Genomic DNA, 18,628 nt, shown 5'->3' on the forward strand with positions numbered 1-18,628 from the left:
AATACCTGTACTTACTTCTTATTATCCTTAAGTAGTTACACTCACAAGCCAAGATACTAACAACAATATATATCAAGCATGAAAGTTTGTTTCATATATGTACTGTAGAAAACAAATACTTGTTGTGCTAATTGAACATTTTTTGTTTAATACCTCAAAAAATATATATAAGTTTAACAATTCTTATGTTGTGAGTACTACTCTCGTACATGAAATCAGAGATCCTACACTGAACCTTGGTTGCATGTCTATGTTATGCAGCGTCACCAATGTTCACAACACTGTTTATCAGTTACAAGTGCTAAAGATCTACACGTACTTAGAATCAGCTACAGACATTACGGAGTTGTGATTTTCAAGCCATAGTACTGTTTGGTCAGAAAGCAGGCTTAGCCTGGAAAATTGTGCGATTTGACACAACAAAACTTTGCATGTCACGCATTTCACATTTAACAGAATGACAAGGTGAGAAAAAAAAAATTCAGAAGGGTTGTCGATTTATACACAAATCAAAGTTTGTAATCAATATTTTTAAATGACCAAATTTTAATTTCAATTCTGATTTTGATGGCAAGTATCTCTTGCAAAAAAACCTGTGTTTTATACAACATCCACCCATCTGTAATTAGTGTCATTTCTCACAGTGCCTCTGGCCGAGCTACCGTGGTCACCTGACCAAAAGTCATGCTCTAATTGGTCAATCACTGTTTGACAGAAATGAAGGGTCAATTGCCTGGTGCCCCGTCTATTTCCCCGGTTCCCCGGTGTCACCAGCCTGGTAACCGCCATCCTCTTCCTTGTTGACTAGTCCGCTCAAGTCTTCGCGAGTTGCTTCGTCGTGACCGGACGGCGTGATGTAGACATAGAAGTATGCCATGATGGCAAAGATGATCACTACCACACCCATGAGACCAGCAAACAAGAAAAACTCCATGGCCTGAAGAACGGACACAAAATATAAAAATGATGAATTTCTTTAACTCGACCTACTTCACCCTTGACACAATGATTTCCTGTATATGAAAAACATACCGAGGCACCACACACAATCAATCCTTGATATGAATTTTGCTTCAAACTTAAACACTGACTGGGTGCTTCTTTTGGTATCCTGTTGAATGTAACAGAATCCATTGAGTAGCCTCATCCACACAAAAATCAATTCTTCGATTCACAGCTCATATCATAAGAGCAAAACAGAGATCAACCTTCGTTTTTGTAAAACGCGAATTTTTGAATTCACGGTAAATATTCCTGCTATAATTCGCAAAAGTTTAACATAACCCAAAATGCAGCGAACATTGTTGACATTTCTTGACATCAAAGTATAAACCTGCCTTTAGAGTCGGAGAAAAAAGCCTATCTTACAATAAAGAGCAACAAATGCATAGGAAATAAAACTCTTAATAAATTGTATGATCACAAGTATTGGACAAACTTCAGGTTCGAGGACTTGGCTTTCCACAAACTTACCTGGCTTTCCACAAACTTGACTTCAGCTATGATGATTACAATGAGATTGCTAAAGACTACAGTGAGCAGCCAAGCATAGGAAATAAAATTCTTAATAAATTGTATGGCATGATCACAAGTATTGGACAAACTTCAGGTTCGAGTACCAAGTCTTCTGGGGACTTATTAGTCTTATTACCTGGCTTTCCACAAACTTGACCTCAGCTACGATGATTACAATGAGATTGCCGAAGGCTACAGTGAGCAGCCAAGCGGCTTGAACGCAGGATTTCAAGCTGGCCGGAGCCTGCATGGGAGAGATTGGGCAAGAACAAAAATACTGAAATCATCGGCACTTGAGGAAAGCCCATACAACCAAGGCCCAAATCTGCTTATCCCGAGCAAAGAATCTTCACTGATGACCGGTGTTGTAGTCGAGTCCATGACAAGTCCAGTCCCGAGTAACAGGGGTTGAACAATAACACAAGAATGCTTTTGTCACAGTACATTTCAATAGCAGCATGGAGACTGATATTTCATTCTCAAGAGACTGATAAGTGATATTCATGTCAATAGTTAGTGACTTGGTTTGGAATGGGATAAAGGTAAAGTGAAGTGGATAAACCTGTGTAACAGGAGCGGAGTGCCCATCTCTCATTCGTTAGCGATTGGGCCGGACTCACATGCTGCTGTGGGGGGATCGCCACACCTCCTCCACAGCGAGTCTGTTACCTTCCCAGCATTGAATAATGCCGGTACCCATTTAACACCTGGGTTGAGAGGAGTAATTGAGGTAAAGCGCCTTACTGAAAGGCACAACACGCATGGCCACGGCGGGGCTTGAACCCACAACCTCACGATCATGAATCCTGTGCTCCACCGCTAGACCACACGTACCAGGTATGGGATGGGATGACTTGTGATGGATTTAACTACAGCACTGCTTAGAACAGCAGAGGATTTTGCCATAAAATAAAAATAAAGAAAAGGAAATGGTACTTTACACAGGATACTTGAGGGGTAGAAAGTGACTTTTTTGATACCTGGGAGTAGGAGAACTCTAGACCAGTGATTGAGAACAAGATCTCGCCCATGGTAATGATGATGTACTGTGGGATCTGAAGGAACATGGAGACTGAATTGGGCTCCACATCAACGTGCAAATTCACATAGATCTGAAACCAAGAAAAGCAAAACAATCGATGTTAACAGTGGTCAACTACATTCTACCAAGTTGAGGGGAAATTTTCAGATTGGATTTCTTGAGATCTGTGACATGTTCTGTGTGGACCCAACACTTCCGGAAATGGAAATTGTGACTTTTGTTCTCTGCGTTTTAAAACTTTGTTCTTCTAAACGTCTTAAATCACCGGTGAAAGTTTTAGATCAAAACTCTGCCATTCAACGTAATTTAAAAAAACTTATTTGTACAGTTTTAGCAATTAAAGAAATGAATAATCCAATAATTTTATCAGGCAATTTCTCTGTATTCACCTTTCTTGACATCATGAAAATGGGCATGAAATCAGAAATGGCCATTACAAAAACATTACACATGGAGCAATATGTGCATTTCATCAACCCTAAGAAAAATGACAATTTTTGAAGTCATAAACGGAACGTAAGTGGAAATTATCCAGAATAGGTTGCAACCTTACACTTGCACTCTGGTTGTAGGGTTGTAGAATCATTCGGTAGACTGCGCCAGTCTTGATTTCCACTGTCTTTAAGGGCTTGGCGTTGGGATCATTTACATCGCCATCGATGTACACATCATAGCTGCAAAATAACATTCAGTTTTCAATTATTTGCTTTTTATCCAGACAGTTTGCTTAGGGGCATTCAGGATAAGTGGTTTTGACAGAGAAATGTGAGCTGATTTCTCCAACAAATATTTTCTAATTTTTTTTTTTCGAGTGTTTTGTTTTACAAAAGTGTGGAAACATCAGTTACAATTGTTTACATGATTATCATTTCTCAAATTCTAATTTTGGAGAAAACACAGAACAAATTGAGTGCATCACAAGCAATTCAACACAATTTCTTTAGGGCAGACTAGCACGTAGATAAGTGCACAATACAAGAAGAAAAGCAAAATAGACAAGGACAAAAGAAGAGACGCAAAAACAAACGAAATGGAGGAAAAGAGACAATAAACTAATGTAAAAAGTTTTGTTTGTCTCAGATTTTGCGCGTTCCGCGTCCATTTGTATATCATGTAATTGGAAATATTTCACAAGCTGCGTTGACGTGATTCTACCGCAATAGATCAATTCTTGTGTGGTGGTCAAGCTCGGGGCAAGCAGATAGATTCCTCACTGCTCTCCACAGTGCTGTTTTTTTGTGCAGTGATGACTCTCTGTGTGTCACAGTTTAACACTTCATAAAACTGACCTGCAGGGTTTCAAGGGTTTTACATAGTGCTTTGAATATTGACTTCCCACAAGTAAGGTTCAAAGGGGAAAAAACAATTCCAGTCAACAAACCTTTCTGGCTCGATAGCCTTGAAGTCGGTGATGTTGTACGGTCCTGAATTAAACACATACTGAAATTCGCGACTTTTGAGAATGACGCTGGTGTTGTCTGGGAGTTCCGATGGGCTGACAAACAAACCGACACTGTGGGCACCAAGAAAGATGTTTAGGATAATAACCCATTAGCACCTGTATTACATTGTATGACATTGTATGACATTGTATTACATTGTATGACATTGTATGACATTGTATGACATTGTATTACATTGTATTACATTGTATTACACTGTATTACACTGTATTACATTGTATTACATTGTATTACATTGTATTACACTGTATTACACTGTATTACACTGTATCACATTGTATTACATTGTATTACACTGTATTACACTGTATTACATTATATTACATTGTATTACATTGTATTACATTGTATTACATTGTATTACACTGTATTACACTGTAGTTATTGCCTGATGAATGTATACAACCACACAATGCTGGGGGTTTTGGACGGTACAGCGAGTAACAGGTTAATACCTTTGACATCCAATTTTCTTGCTAGGGAAAATAAGCTGGGTACCAATCAGTCACATGCAATATACATCACATGACATTTTCTGAGGGTAACCAACTGTCGGCATGAACATTTTCAATGGGTTAAGCCAAATTAATTTGTGTGGTTAGGGTTCAAATTTCATGGAGGTAATTAATACAAACTAGGTTACCAGCCTTGGAACTAATTTAGGGAAGAACCTCATGTAGGGGAAATTTGGGAAATCAGTTGTACTTTTAGAAAAATATTTTCGTGACCACCATGTGTCTCATTTCATAACAACAGCCCCTTGACATATTTTTTTGGTTTACTTCTAATTTTTTTTCCAATTTGTCGAGGTCTTACCTGACCAATGCTTGGCCTTTGCGGGGTTTTTCAAGGTGAGCTTCTGCCTGTGGATGACAAAAGAAAATACAATAAAAAAACTAACACTTGAAAGACGTAAAGACACTGAAAAGTACAGTGTCAACGAGTGCCATACTGAAAAGACCTGACAGAGTTAAAGTTATGAATACAAATACCTGTCAATAAATGTAACAATCACCCAAGCCCAAATCATGGCGGTGGATATGGTAATTGAAAAATCACTGCTAACTTTAGCATAAAACTCTTCACTCAGGGATCACAAGTAAGCTAGAAATGATGGCTTGTGTGCATGCATACATCCTGCAACTACAGTGGAACGCTGCTATAACCAACATTGTCGGATCCACAGAAAGTGTTTGTAATAACGAGCGTTCAGTATAGTGATTTTGAACCGCCGGTACCCTCTTTTGACCAATAGTGAACTGGCATTTCTCACATCCCGCGGCCGCACGAGTAGTCGTCACGAAACTTTAGCTTTGGTTTTCCCTTTTATTCCTTGGGCAAATAATAGCCATCTATCGCTCTTCAACATTCAAACACGATGTAAACATGGGTCGTTTGATGTTCGGGAGTTAAAAGTGGCCCAAACAGTGTTTAATACATGTACAACCGTTTTTTTGGGGGGTTAATCTGTTGACGTTTTTCAACAACAATGTTCGGTACGTTTTGTACATTAAAACCGGGAGCCAAGGATGATGTTCGGTATAGCCAAATGTTCGGTATAGCAGCGTTCCACTGTATTAGGATTCTCTACTTTCATGTGTTCAGTGCAGTCAATGGCGAATATACGCCCAGAACTCTGTGGTAAGCAGAGCCATGAAAAATTAGCCAAGATATTTTTATTAGAGAAGAAATAACAATCTTGCCTGGATTGCGTTCAGGGTACCGTCTTGACTGAATACAATAATGTCGTCCCCTTCCTCTCCACGTACAGACACAGTGAATGGCGGACCGTCAGTGATACCGGGACAGGTTGTACTAAAGATGGCGTCGTAATCTCCCTTAGGAAAGGTGATGGGCTTGGAGGCCTGATCACACAGACAGGGAAAAACAGGGAAACTTGTGAGTGGTTGTACTTGTTACTGGTTCTTATCCAATTCGGGCGATTCACAATGCAGTGCGTCACCAAGAGTTTGCCACGGAGAGTTCATTTTTCCCAGTGCATTGTGGGAGATGGTCAACAAATTCGCAGCGCAGGGGACACTTGAAATTGTTAGTTTTTCCGGTCAGTATAGTTTTGTAAGTGTATGATTCGAGATCTGTTTGCCCTTTTTTTTTTTTTTTTTATCAATATCGTGTTTTTTGTAAGGCGGCAGAACGCTATGCCCAAATCTATAACAAATAGCTCAAGTTGTCTACTGACACTCATTCAAATTGTTCATGTTTTGTCGACCGTAAAACTTCAAAAATAGACACTCCGTGGCAAACTCTTGGTGGCGCACTGTAATCGCCTGAATTGCAGAACTGATTTATGCAGCGGTTTGGGATCAGTGCGCTCAGGAACTAGTCCCTACCCTCTAGGAAATTAAATTCCTGGTTGGGGAGAGGCAATTGTTGTAAACTGTCTTGCCCAAGAACACAAGCACCATGAACCACGTCAGAGTGCGAATGCACATACCAATGCACACTACCCTCTAGGAAATCAAATTGTATTCCTGGTTGGAGAGACGCAATTGTTGTAAAGCGTCTTGCCCAAGAACACAAGCATCATGAACCATGTCGGAGTGCGAATGCACATCCTCGCACACGAGTCAGACACTGTAACCATGCGATGTCGTGACCAATGGACAGGTTAATCATTTGACCATGGAACTCTTTTTCTAAAAGAAGTTAATTTACCATGCCAAAGGGTACATCTCCATGGAAGAATTCACTCTGTACACCGATGCCACACGGAATAGCGTTGATGACTTTTAGGATACCCTCCGACTCCCCGGGTAAAGCCACCTCCGATGCCTGGGATAAACAAAATCATCATCAATAACAGTCAACAGATCAGGAATGAAAGAAATATCTTCAATTCAGGCAATTCACAATGAAGTGCCCCACCAAGAGTTTGCCACGGAGAGTTCATTTTAATACAGTGCATTGTGGCAGATGGTCGACAAATTCGCAGAGCGGGAGATTTCAAATTGTTCGTTTTTCCGGTCAGTAGTTATGTAAGGGTATGATTCGAGTATCCGTTTGCCCTTTTCTTTTAGTTTTATCAGTATGATTTTTTTTTGTAAAGCGGCAGAATGCTTTGCCCCAATCCTTAACAAATTAGCTCAAGTTGTCTACTGACACTCATTCAAATGGGCCAAGTTTTGTCGACCGTAAACCTGGAAAATGGACTCTCCATGGCAAACTCTTTGTGGCGCACTGCATTGTGAATCGCCTGAATTCAGATCACTGCCACAGTACAAACAATTGTACACACAATTTGAAAATTTTTACAATAGCAGCAAATTGAAAAATAGACTTGTATGCAGACAATTCCATGAAAGCTGAAGGTTTGCACAACAAGGATTACAGAGAAAAACAAAACAAAACAAGACACTAACAACCAACCGATCCACTAAAACCCCAAAATTGTAACACTAACACATCCAAATGTAGCAAAAGTTCTCAACCCATTGGAAAGCATTCACAGGCTTCATATCTTTTTTCCAACAAAATGACTTTATTGATGTGAAAAACTATGGACCTTTGTACGCCATCAATCCAAAGTCAGAAATCAACTTGTCTAAGAATTATTTTGTATATATAATCTCACCATCGTGACCTCAACCTTTGACCTCAGACCACTAAAATATTCCTCTCCCAATTGGCAACCCTTCATCCCCAAAGTCATAAAAAATATCATCCAGCACCAACATCACATGGTCTTGTCAAAGAAAAAATTTAAACAAGTGTTGACTGAGCTTCAAGCTTTCATTATCGATCCAGATCCAGCACAGGCTGCCACTAAAAAAAAACCCATCTCTACTCACATCAATCCTTAATTGATTGAAGCCAGCAACGACGAATGCCGCCCCACCCAGTAGCATGCCAACTGTCATTCGCTGTAAGGGACGGAAGGGAATCTTGAGCTTACGTAGGAGTGGGTAGAGTAAGATCTCACTCAACGGGATGAAAGTGATTATCAGGACTGGGTTGAAGGCTTGCATCTGATCCGGTTTGATTCGGATGGAACCCTGTCAAAAAAAAATTATATCAAAAATTGAAAGTGTTGAGCATCAAAGGTGATATCAAGTATTTAAGATTAGAATTTTTAAAGACTATATTTATGTACTAAATGCAATAATTTTGGGGCGACTAAAATGCAATAAACCACAAACACTGAAATATCTTTGTCAATCAAAACTGCAATGATGAGCAACCTAATTCACCATACGTTACTAAGTTATACTTGGCACAGTGACTGACACTTAACGGCACTTGTCCATTGTTTCTATGAGTGAAATTTGATTAACCAGTTAAATATTACAGCTCAACTTGTCTCCATCTAGCCCACACTAGTCAACAAACGTTGGATCAGTCTAATAAACAATTCAGGACCAGCCTACGGTGGTTGGTTGCAATACTGGTTATCAAAAGCTGCAAGTATCACTACATGTTTGTATATCAGGGCGCCAAGACCGATATGCTAGTTTTGTGAGGATGTTAAAGGTAGAGCATATCATTTGCAGCTACGCTAAAAGTAACTGACGAAATCATTGTTGAAAAGATAGTAATGGCATTAAACTCCCTGTGAAATTATTGTTCCTGTATGCTGTCATTTTGAAGAAAACAATAAAAAAAGGTCAATTCCAAAGATGCATCTCAGGCCAAAAAAAAAAGTCTCCGGTTTCTGGTATGCGCGCGAGTCGCCGTAGCCATGCGCGTCGGCAAAATGAAAAAGTTTTTTTTTCAATGAAAGATGATGTCTCAAAACCGCCTAACTCACTGGTTTGACTGGAATCCTGCTGCTGCACAATTTTAACGTGTTTTTAGATTGGATTATGGTCGAGAATAAGCTTTATGTGGCCTCTCTGGACTCCCATATATTTGCACTAAGTTTAGTCGGGCACCATTTGCAGTTATCAGCCGACATTTGAAACAAAAAAATCTGGTAAAAAAAAAAAAAAGCCGCGTTGCCGCACCACTTTTTGGGCAAGCTCCATACCAGAAACCGGGACTTATTTTTTTTTGGCATAAAGACCCTTTCTTGGAAAATTCCGTCAGCAGTTTGGTTTAAATTCGGAGAAGCCGTGAATGGGTGCACGCAGCTCTGACACGACGCACACGCGAGCGCAGTTGCTATAATTCGTCAGTTCAGTGCATTACATCGCGTAGCTGCAATCGGCTGAATGAGAATGTGTTCCGGACGCAGATTTCGGACGCAATTCAAAACATGACTCGGCAACTTTGGAATTGAAATCGATATCACAGAATATTGTTTTCTTGGAATATGCAGCATTCACTGAGCTAAAACTTCATCAGGTAAGTTTCGAAACCCCCTCTTTAGATTTTGAGGACTTTTGCTGCTTCAAACGAAAAGAAAATGCACAAACAACAAATCATATACTCTATTTTAACACAGGAGTTCAATAAGAGACATTTGCATTTTGAAATAAGCATGCAGGTGTAATATACATCATGAATCTACCACTAGTCAACCAATAGTTATAGATTGAACTGGCCCTAGTTAAAGGTAAGTTTAATTAAATCAGTTTTATTATGTCTACATTTAAAACAGGCTTAAAATCTTGGTATTATGTTCTTCAAATCCTTTGAATTCTTTTCTTTTGCTTTGGAGTCATAGACAGGGTTTTTACCTCCCCCCCCCCCCTAACTGTTTAGAATTACAGGACTCCAGAGTTTTGTCTGAAATTTACAGAATGATAAAGCGAAAGTGAAGACTACAAACTCGAACATACCAATGTGCCATCCATGTGTTCGGCCTGCAGAGTCCATCTGGATCCTTGCTGATCAAACAGCGCCCAGAACATGGGCAGAGGTAGGAATATCTTCAAGACGTGGTACAAATCCTTGATGTCTTGGATGAGTTTGGACTGACGCAAGGGGGAAGAAAAGAAAGACATCGGGGGGTAATGCACTGAGGGGGGATGAACGCGGCATAGAGGGGATACAATGATCATGAGAGACGAGAAAACAAGAAAATTACTGTAAAGTCATTTGAGACAGGGCTGAAATGCGAATTCTTACTAAACGAACAGAAATCTGTTTCCCAAGCAAAAATTTGTAGTAAATATGTGGGCTATCATACCAGGATTCTTTTTTTTAGTACTTCGATCTCTGAAGGATATTCTAACATTTGCACCAAAGAATGATGTTTCACAGTAATTTGAACTATAATCTTGAAGTCCGCTACACTTCTAGCATCTCAGAAAAAATGGTCCTGCTTTCTGGTTTATTAAAAAAAAATGCATACAACTGCATGCAGGCTGAATTAAAAACACTTTTACGAAAGTACAATTAATAAGTTCACCTGAAATATAATCACAGATTAAAATTAGACTAAATTTAGTTTAAGAATTAATATTCCTTACGGTCAGTAAGGGGCATTTGCTGGCAAGCTAGGTGGTAAGGTTGTTCACCTCTGTCGCTTGTAACAAGGATGGGATGGGTTCGAGTCTCACCTATGCAAGGTTTCCATTTAAAGTCAGCATATACGATGCTTGTAAAGTTGTGATGGTTGTGATGGTGAAGGGGAAAACACTAAGAGTCAAAAAGAATTAGATTTGTTCATGTTGTAGTGAAAGAGTTTGATCTGTGACTTACGTCATATTCATCCTCCGCCCAATCCATCCAATGATCTTTCTTCACTCCGCCTCCTCTGTTCTTAAATCTCGTCTTCAGGGCATGCTAAAGAGAAAGAGAAAAAATAAGACAAGTCACTTTGCGTGATGCACAATACAGAAAGGCTGTCTGTGGAGCAAATCCTGCTTGAAGGCTGCCTGTGGATCCTGAGTTTTCTTGGTTACGCGCACACCGTTAGTCACGCGTAAATTTTTTTTTTCACAAACTGACACGCAAGTCTTGAGTTGTTATTTTTGTTTTCACAAACTGAAACCTGTCTTAATTATTGAATTTCTAACCAACTAAGCATCTGTTAAAGTCAAGATTGCGTTTCACTAGTTAGCAGGTTTTTACGTTACATGATTCTATCACCCCACAAGTACAAAGACAAAGTCGTGTCACACGTTTCCAAGGATTGTTTTCCCAAAATGTATTTCCGCCACAGTGCCCGCGTGTCAGTTCATGAAAACCAAAACAATCACATGCGCAACTTAACAAAAGTGTGCGCACACAGCGCGTGCGTGTCAGTTCGTGAAAGCAGTGACGATATGTACATTTTCAATCTGTTGCGTAGTTAGGCCTACAGTTTAGAATAGGCCTACTGAAACAAAACCAACTGAAAATGAACATTATACTGAAAGGTATAATACTATTTTTCTGTAAACTACAATGGTATTTACCTTTTATGTAAGCCTTTGTGTTTGATACTGCATGCGGACAATGGACCTGGGATTAACAGTAAACATAAAGGCAGTACATGCACGCAGAAATAAATTGCAAAAAAAGTTTGAAAATTTGATTTTTGGACTTACAAACGTTGCCTTGACGACCTTCCATACCACATTGCCCGTTGGTGGATACACTTTGTAGAAGTACCGTCCGCTAAAGAAAATAACTGTTACAAAAACAGAAAGACACCAAAAAGGAATAAATGAGAGTCTGGAAACAAACATGTGACAAAATTAAAACAAATATTAATTCAAATGGAACAATTTTAGGTGACAGAAAAACTGAGTTAAAATGAAGAACGAGACCATTACATAAGTTAGAATAATACTGGACTATGAATTTAAACAGATTGGACTATAATTTAAAATAAACAGATGCAGAAAGTTCTACATCTTTGTTTTTAACTTACAAACAGACACAAACATAAGCACTGCTGGAACTCCAAAGGCTAAAGCATAGCAGTCGTTGCCGAAGCACTGTACATCGTGACGTAGTATAGGCGTGATGAAAGTCGATAAAACACTACCGGCATTGATGGCAAAGTAGAAGACTGAGAAGAATTTGGCTATATACTCCTCCTTTATGAATGAAATGTCAGAAATGTCCACATTCAGGCAAAAATGGATAGTATAGGTTTTCCCGGCCAATTTCCTAAAATGTTCATTCACTTCTGAAAATCAGTCATTCATTTTCGCTACCACAGCATTCGATTCCATTTTAGTTCAATCAATTAAGTGATTGAGTAGCACGTTTAATTAATGTCCATTCAGATTCATTTACAAAACTTCTTTTTTGCTTTTAGAAGGCAATTTCAAACATTCACCATTCTATTTCACTTTTACTTTAATGCCATTGGCACCCGATACAATTATGGGTTTCATTTTCATTAACCGTCAATCAAATTAGCTGTACCTGAAGTCAATTTAGAAAAGGTATGCATGCGTAAATGACAGGTAACGTAATTGGTCGTCTTGTTTCTCGAAACTGAATGTGAGGACAATGAAAACGATTGAACTTTTGTTGAATTGAAATGGGATTAAAGACGTGCATTCAAATTCAGATGGAAAGAATGACCGATTTTCAGAAGTGAATGAACATTTTAGGAAATTGGCCGGGAAAACCTATAATAGCAACATTTCTGAAGACTTTGTTAACCGCAAAATCCCTTTACATGATGAATCCTTGAAAATGTACCACTTGCAGAAACCTAATGACATTATAGTTAAGAACCCGTTGCTAGACACTGCAAAAAAAAAAAGTCCGAACTTATTGGATGGGTCATAATATTGAATCTGATTGTCTTATGATGATGTCATTTATATAGACCTTTGGGGAATGTTGTTAGCTACATGTACATTTTGATACCCTGTTTGCTACCAAAGACTGTAAATTGTCCAACATTCACAACGGTTTATGGAAAATGATGCAGTTTGAAAATTTAAAGAGTACGCGAGCGGAAATTGCTGCGTGATGATGTCACACTGCTTGAAACAAAAGGCAGGGAATACCGATCACACAGTGCTTGCAAGCATGGGAGCACGCGAATTAAAATTACCCGCGCTTTGTTTGGGCACTGTGCAGCCGATAGGGGCCAATTACGGCATGTGTGGTTAGGCTTAGCAATTTCTCCAGCAGTTAATATAAGAAAACGAAAACCAATTCTTATATTTTGAACTCATAACAGCTGGCAAAATGGCAGTTGAATATCAGCAGCATCAATTTTGTGGAAAGAGGGCATAGTTTTGATTGAGGGAAATTACAAGGTAAAACACTACGTGCAGAATTGTCTTCTACAGTGGGATTTTTGTTTGTGCTTACGGCATTAAAGCAGAGCCATGAAAATTGGCAGGATCTCTCACATCTCCATGGTAACTGCTACTTACCTGATCAGCGGAGAACTGATCCCCTCCGAAGGCCGACACGCAGGGCTTAATCCCGCCAGTCCCCACGGCTATTAACAGGAGGCCGAATAGGGGACCAATGCTATAAGACAAAAATCAATTGAGCAAGATTAGTCCAAAGATACATATCAGAGTGACAGTAGAATGTATCTATTAGTGTCACAGGATTCAGACCTGAATTTTATTTCTTTTTAGAGAATTAGATGTGGCTTTTTTTTTTTTTTTTTTTTTTTTTACCTTGTTTCTTCAAATGTCGGCTGATGACTGCAAATGGTGCCAGACTAAATTTATTGCAAAATATATGGGAGTCCAGAAAGGCCACACAAAGCTTATACTCGATCGTAACCCCATCTAAAAATGCATTAAAATTGTGCAGCAGCAGGATTCCAGTCAAACCAGTGAGTTTGGCGCTTTTGAGACATCATCTTACATTGAAAAAAAACTTGTTCATTTTGCTGACGCGCATGGCTATGGCGACGAGCGCGCATACCAGAAACCGGAGACTTTTTTGGGGGGCCTAAACTTGCTCAAATTCTTTTCTACTAGATTTGTCAAATTTGTCAAAAGATTCTCCAGTTACAGTCCTGTGTACATTTAAGCAAGCATTCAATATTAAATATTTATATCTAAAAAATGATTTTTGTTTTTGGCCACCCCAACAATCACATAATGGAGCCTAGCATTCATCTTGTGTATAAATGTGCTTTTATTTTGGTCAAAAAATTTAAATAAACCTATTTTGAAAACAATTAGTCTTCCCTTTGCAAATGTTTATGTGTGAGTTAATAAACAGGGTAATTAAATTAAAAAAATACCTTTAAAGGTATAAATGACAGACAGAAAAACAATTGAAAAAGTTTCTAAAACAAACTTACAACTGAATAATTTTTTAGAGCCTAACTAAAATCATACCACAGTCGTTTCTCGACCCTGGTCATTTTTTTTTTTACAGATTTGAAAAGACCACAAACTTAGCATTACTGCTGTGAAAACCGCATGCTGATACCATCTTTACTTCAAAAATTGTGGAAGTCAGAACACCAAGAGATGTGATGAAGTGATGTGATGAAGTGATGTGATGAAGTGGTCCTATTTTAGCCAGAATCTCCAAATGAAAGTTCCCGACAAACGACTCATGTACATGTAGCTTGATCGCATCAAATATTTTTTTTTTTGCCTTAAACAAACAATTGTCAAAAAATTCAGCTCGAAGCAGTCAGGTACTTGAAGTTTCGTCTTCATCAAATATGCTTTTTGTTCCTGTCATCAAATGCTGCAGGGACAGTGAATACATTAAAATAATACCCTCATCCAAACTCTGAGTAATTATGCAATGAAACATTTGCTGGTACAGACCGTCCAATATTCATATTGCTCTTGGTTATCAGAAGTTCAAGTGTTTTTCAGTCAAAGAAATAATTATAAAGTCTAATTGCAATGTTGATGGATAACTGACAGACTGCATCGTGTATTTTGATGCATCCATCATAACTACACTTACTGCGGAATGCATATATGTGGAACTTTGAAAGTTTACAAAACTAGAAATGTTGCTGATGATTTCACAGACTAATAGGGTGTAATTCTTTCTTTTTTTGGGAGGGGGGGTTGTGCAAAAGGCACGTTTTTTTGTCCCAAACCTTGATGAATTACTGAACCACAATTAAAAAGTACTTTAAATTGTTTAAGTATTCTGTGAACTTTTAAACCTTCTAAGCCATTAAATAGTCAGTTCATTTTTTTTTTTTTTTTTTTTTTTAAATTTAATGCCGGTACCATGTAATGAACATGCAACTGTGCATGTACTTGGAAGACACGCACAAGCAATCAAGCACAATTTTGTTTTGTAAAAAATAAAACCTGTCACAGTATAGACAGTGCACTAATGTCACATTTCTAGCCTGCCAAATAAACCATTATATTTTATTGAAAAAGTTGGAGGATTTTGATGGTTTCAGGATAGTACGCCTAGCGGTACTGCAGGATTTTGATGGATTCAGGATATCTCCATATTGAGCAATTGGGGGACTTTGATGGATTCAGGATCTCAACAGTTTAACTCCTTGGCTGTATGTTTGGTGTATACGAGGTATATGTACTACACTGGTGGATTCTGATGAACTCACTGGTGGATTCTGACAGACTTAGGACACCAACATATTTTGCATGACAAAATTGGTGGATTTTGGCGAATCCAGGATACTTTCTAGTAAAAGTGCTCAAGGGGTTGGGACTAATGTTATCTCAGCAAACTGATTGAATACATTGCTGGCAGAAAAGTTATTGGTGCGAAATGATTTAATGCCAGATTAAAAAGACACAATGACTCTCTACTTCATCTTATTCACGAATTGCCCATCTAGAGGACAATCCCTACATTTGTTTTTACAACTTAAAAGAGTAGGAATAAAGATAACACAGCACAGGCCCATCAAAATGAAAAGGCTGTGGCCGAAAGTTGTGGCTGCGGCTGAAAATAACACATGCGCCTATGGAAGCCACTGGCTTGTGGCTACAGCCACTTTCCATAGAAGTGTATGTTACTCCCAGCCACAGCCAGTTGATTCGGATATGGCCTTTGTACAGGTACTGCTGTGCCCAATTTCATAGAGCTGCTTAAGCAGAAAATTTGCTTAAGCACGAAAAAACATTGCTTAGTAAAATTAGGTTACCGGCCAAACTCCATGTGATGTACATTGCTTGTGACTGGTATTTAGCTGTTGTTTACTTAGCATAACAATCGCATGGAGTTTTGGCCGGTAACCTGATTTTATTAAGCAAGACGTTTTTGTGCTTAAGCAAATGTTGTGCTTAAGCAGCTCTATGAAATTGGCGCCTTGGTCTGGTTCCCCTAACCAAGCTATAGACTTACAGTTCAGGAGATCCAGTAGTCTGTGGAGGCAGAGCTGTCAGGCACATTATCACATTCCCTACCATGTATATCAGTGAGACGTACAAGATCGTCCTGCAAAGAAAAAAGAAACATTTACTAACATATTGATGTACATATAAGTAGTGAAAGTAAAATTTCTTGCTTCATCGCAAAAACATTGTAATTCAGTTTGAGTCGTTTTGAGAAAAATGCGTTTTTAGGTTTGAGATATGGCTTGTTAAATTTTGCGTTTCCTTAAATGAAAAGATAAAGTATAACCTCAAAAAGATAATTTAGTCAGAAACATGTCCAGTATGTTAAATACTTTGGATTTGGATGAAGAACTTTGAAATGAATGAGATCAACATGCAATATTTTTGCTTGAGACGACGTGCTATGTAAAATTTTTGTCAAAACATCGTAACTTGTCGAGATACAACGTTTTTGCATGAACACACAATAAGGCCCCATTGCATTAGGCGAAATAAAAAAAAAACACATTTAGTGTCCTGCCTTTTTGGAAAAAAGGAAGGGGGAGGCCCTTTTTTTCCCCCTCCAAAATGGCCGCCCAACCGGGCTATTTTTCAAGATGGCCGCCAGAATTATTTTTAAATGGCCGTTATTGGGCTCAGGAAATGACATCACAGCTTTATATGGGCTAGATGCAAGAGATAAAGAGGCCAAAATGATGTCACTGTTAAAAAAAAAAAGGAGGCGGCCGCCTCCAAAAAGGAAGCAGGTGGGGACGCTAAACAATTTTTTTTTTTATTTTGCCTGGCACGTAGAGCTTTAATTGGATTTTTTTTTACGATATCCCTAAAAATATCTCAGAATTAAACAGTATGGTTGTGCTTAGCTTGTCCAATTCAACTGTGTTAATAATTCCCAGGCATATGCATATAATTCCCAGGCATTTTGCATATAAATTCGCTGAGATACGTTTTTTGCTTGCACAAATTTGCTCGTAATCTAGATTTACGACCTTTTCAATAAAGATCTCTTGTAATATAAAATCTATATGGGGGAATCTTTATAATAATATTATTAATGATTAAAGCTGAATTTGGACAAATTTGGCAGTTACAACATTTTTGCACTGACACGACGAATTACAAATGTATTTATTTATTTATTTATTTCTTCTTTATACTGGGTGGCCCAATCAGTCTTTTTATCAGGACTGATCCCACATGGGTCCCAGTAGGAGTAATAATACAATCAAACATGATTTGAACATACATTGGAATTGATAAAATGTATGTATATTCTCATTGCACAGTATGAAACAAACGTTTTTTTTTAAATGGAGAGCATAAAAATTGCTTTAAATTTAGCTTTCAAAATTGTACATAACAATTAGACGAAATTACCACAAACATTAAAAGTCATTTCATCCAGCACCTAGTGCCCAACAATAGGCAAATTATTCAATCCCTCAGACATCATTATTGCCTATTTGATTATCAAAATTAAAATATCAATTTCACAAAATCATCAATAGCCCAGGTACTTCAGAGTCAAAATGGACAATTGTGGGAAATGGATCTTTTACCCTTGCTGGCAGGTTATTCCAGGCTTGGGCACCCCCATATTGGAAAGTTTTCCCTCCAGATTCGGTTTTGGGACGTGGCAGAATAACATTCCCCATAGTACTAGATCTTGTGCGATGCGAATGCTGAATTTTGCCAGAGCCTAATTTCATGGAGCACCTAAACAGGAAGTATTGCTCAGCTTATTTTCAAGCTTAGCAGAAATCAACTACAAACCAGTCCCAAGCACATACTTCATATCATTTCAGCTAGTAATCTTATTTTGCTATTTCAATTTAGGGATCAATATCAATGGTATTGGCGCAAGTCGTTCTTTTTTTTTTTTTGGTCACAAAACTGTGTCGTTCTAGTTTTGAATCAATGTTTTTCAGGCTTACGATCACGATATTATGATTAACCCCACTAATTGATCTCTAATCACAAGCTAGATTTGAGGTCAAACAATAACATGCATGCACTGCGGAGCACTGCATTTAGAATGAGTAATGCTCCCCTAATGTACTAATGCAATAAAACGAATGAATTTTATTCAATACAGGTATGTGTATTATTGTTTCACCTGTGACAACCATTGTAAATTTGGTTTAGATTCTTCGTGATTTTATTTCAAACAGGTGAATAATCTAAACCTTTTTTTCTTTTGTGACGCTCTCTAAAGACACTATTCTGTGTACCAAACAAGTATGTACTGGCATTGCTGTACCAGACAATGGCTTCTCATTGTTATCAGAAACCCGACCTTGAACCTCAGATTTTTAGTTAGCTCTTTCTTTAACTGTTAGTTCTAGAGGTGATAAACATGTATTTGTACATGTGTAGGTGTATTACCAATTGATAGTACTTGACCCTTTGGTACTTGACCCTTTGGTACCAGAAAATAAATACATGTACAATTCAACACTGTTGTCCAAGATCATTGAGAACTTTTGTGTTGG

At 38.3% G+C, this 18,628-nt stretch overlaps 1 protein-coding gene across 4 annotated transcripts in view; it reads right to left on the reverse strand.

The window, feature by feature from the left end:
* Positions 1–338: 338 nt before the first annotated feature.
* The window catches only part of LOC119740919 (solute carrier family 15 member 2-like), a 35,417-nt gene continuing 17,127 nt past the window's right edge, over positions 339–18,628 (reverse strand). For all 4 annotated transcript variants that reach the window (XM_038216400.1, XM_038216403.1, XM_038216401.1 and 1 more), the window contains 15 exons: positions 16,144–16,236; positions 13,254–13,353; positions 11,780–11,948; positions 11,454–11,536; positions 10,624–10,707; positions 9,759–9,893; positions 7,830–8,033; positions 6,697–6,813; positions 5,724–5,885; positions 4,837–4,883; positions 3,939–4,070; positions 3,111–3,231; positions 2,496–2,627; positions 1,652–1,759; positions 339–937 (listed from right to left, as the gene is read on the reverse strand). In XM_038216400.1, coding sequence (XP_038072328.1) covers positions 746–937; positions 1,652–1,759; positions 2,496–2,627; positions 3,111–3,231; positions 3,939–4,070; positions 4,837–4,883; positions 5,724–5,885; positions 6,697–6,813; positions 7,830–8,033; positions 9,759–9,893; positions 10,624–10,707; positions 11,454–11,536; positions 11,780–11,948; positions 13,254–13,353; positions 16,144–16,236 — 1,879 coding nt within the window. In that variant the 3' untranslated portion in view covers positions 339–745. The remainder of the gene's footprint in view (positions 938–1,651; positions 1,760–2,495; positions 2,628–3,110; positions 3,232–3,938; positions 4,071–4,836; positions 4,884–5,723; positions 5,886–6,696; positions 6,814–7,829; positions 8,034–9,758; positions 9,894–10,623; positions 10,708–11,453; positions 11,537–11,779; positions 11,949–13,253; positions 13,354–16,143; positions 16,237–18,628) is intronic.

The sequence above is a fragment of the Patiria miniata genome, unplaced genomic scaffold, assembly GCF_015706575.1.
Source record: "Patiria miniata isolate m_02_andy unplaced genomic scaffold, ASM1570657v1 HiC_scaffold_5, whole genome shotgun sequence".
In the NCBI taxonomy this organism is placed as follows: Eukaryota; Metazoa; Echinodermata; class Asteroidea; order Valvatida; family Asterinidae; genus Patiria; species Patiria miniata.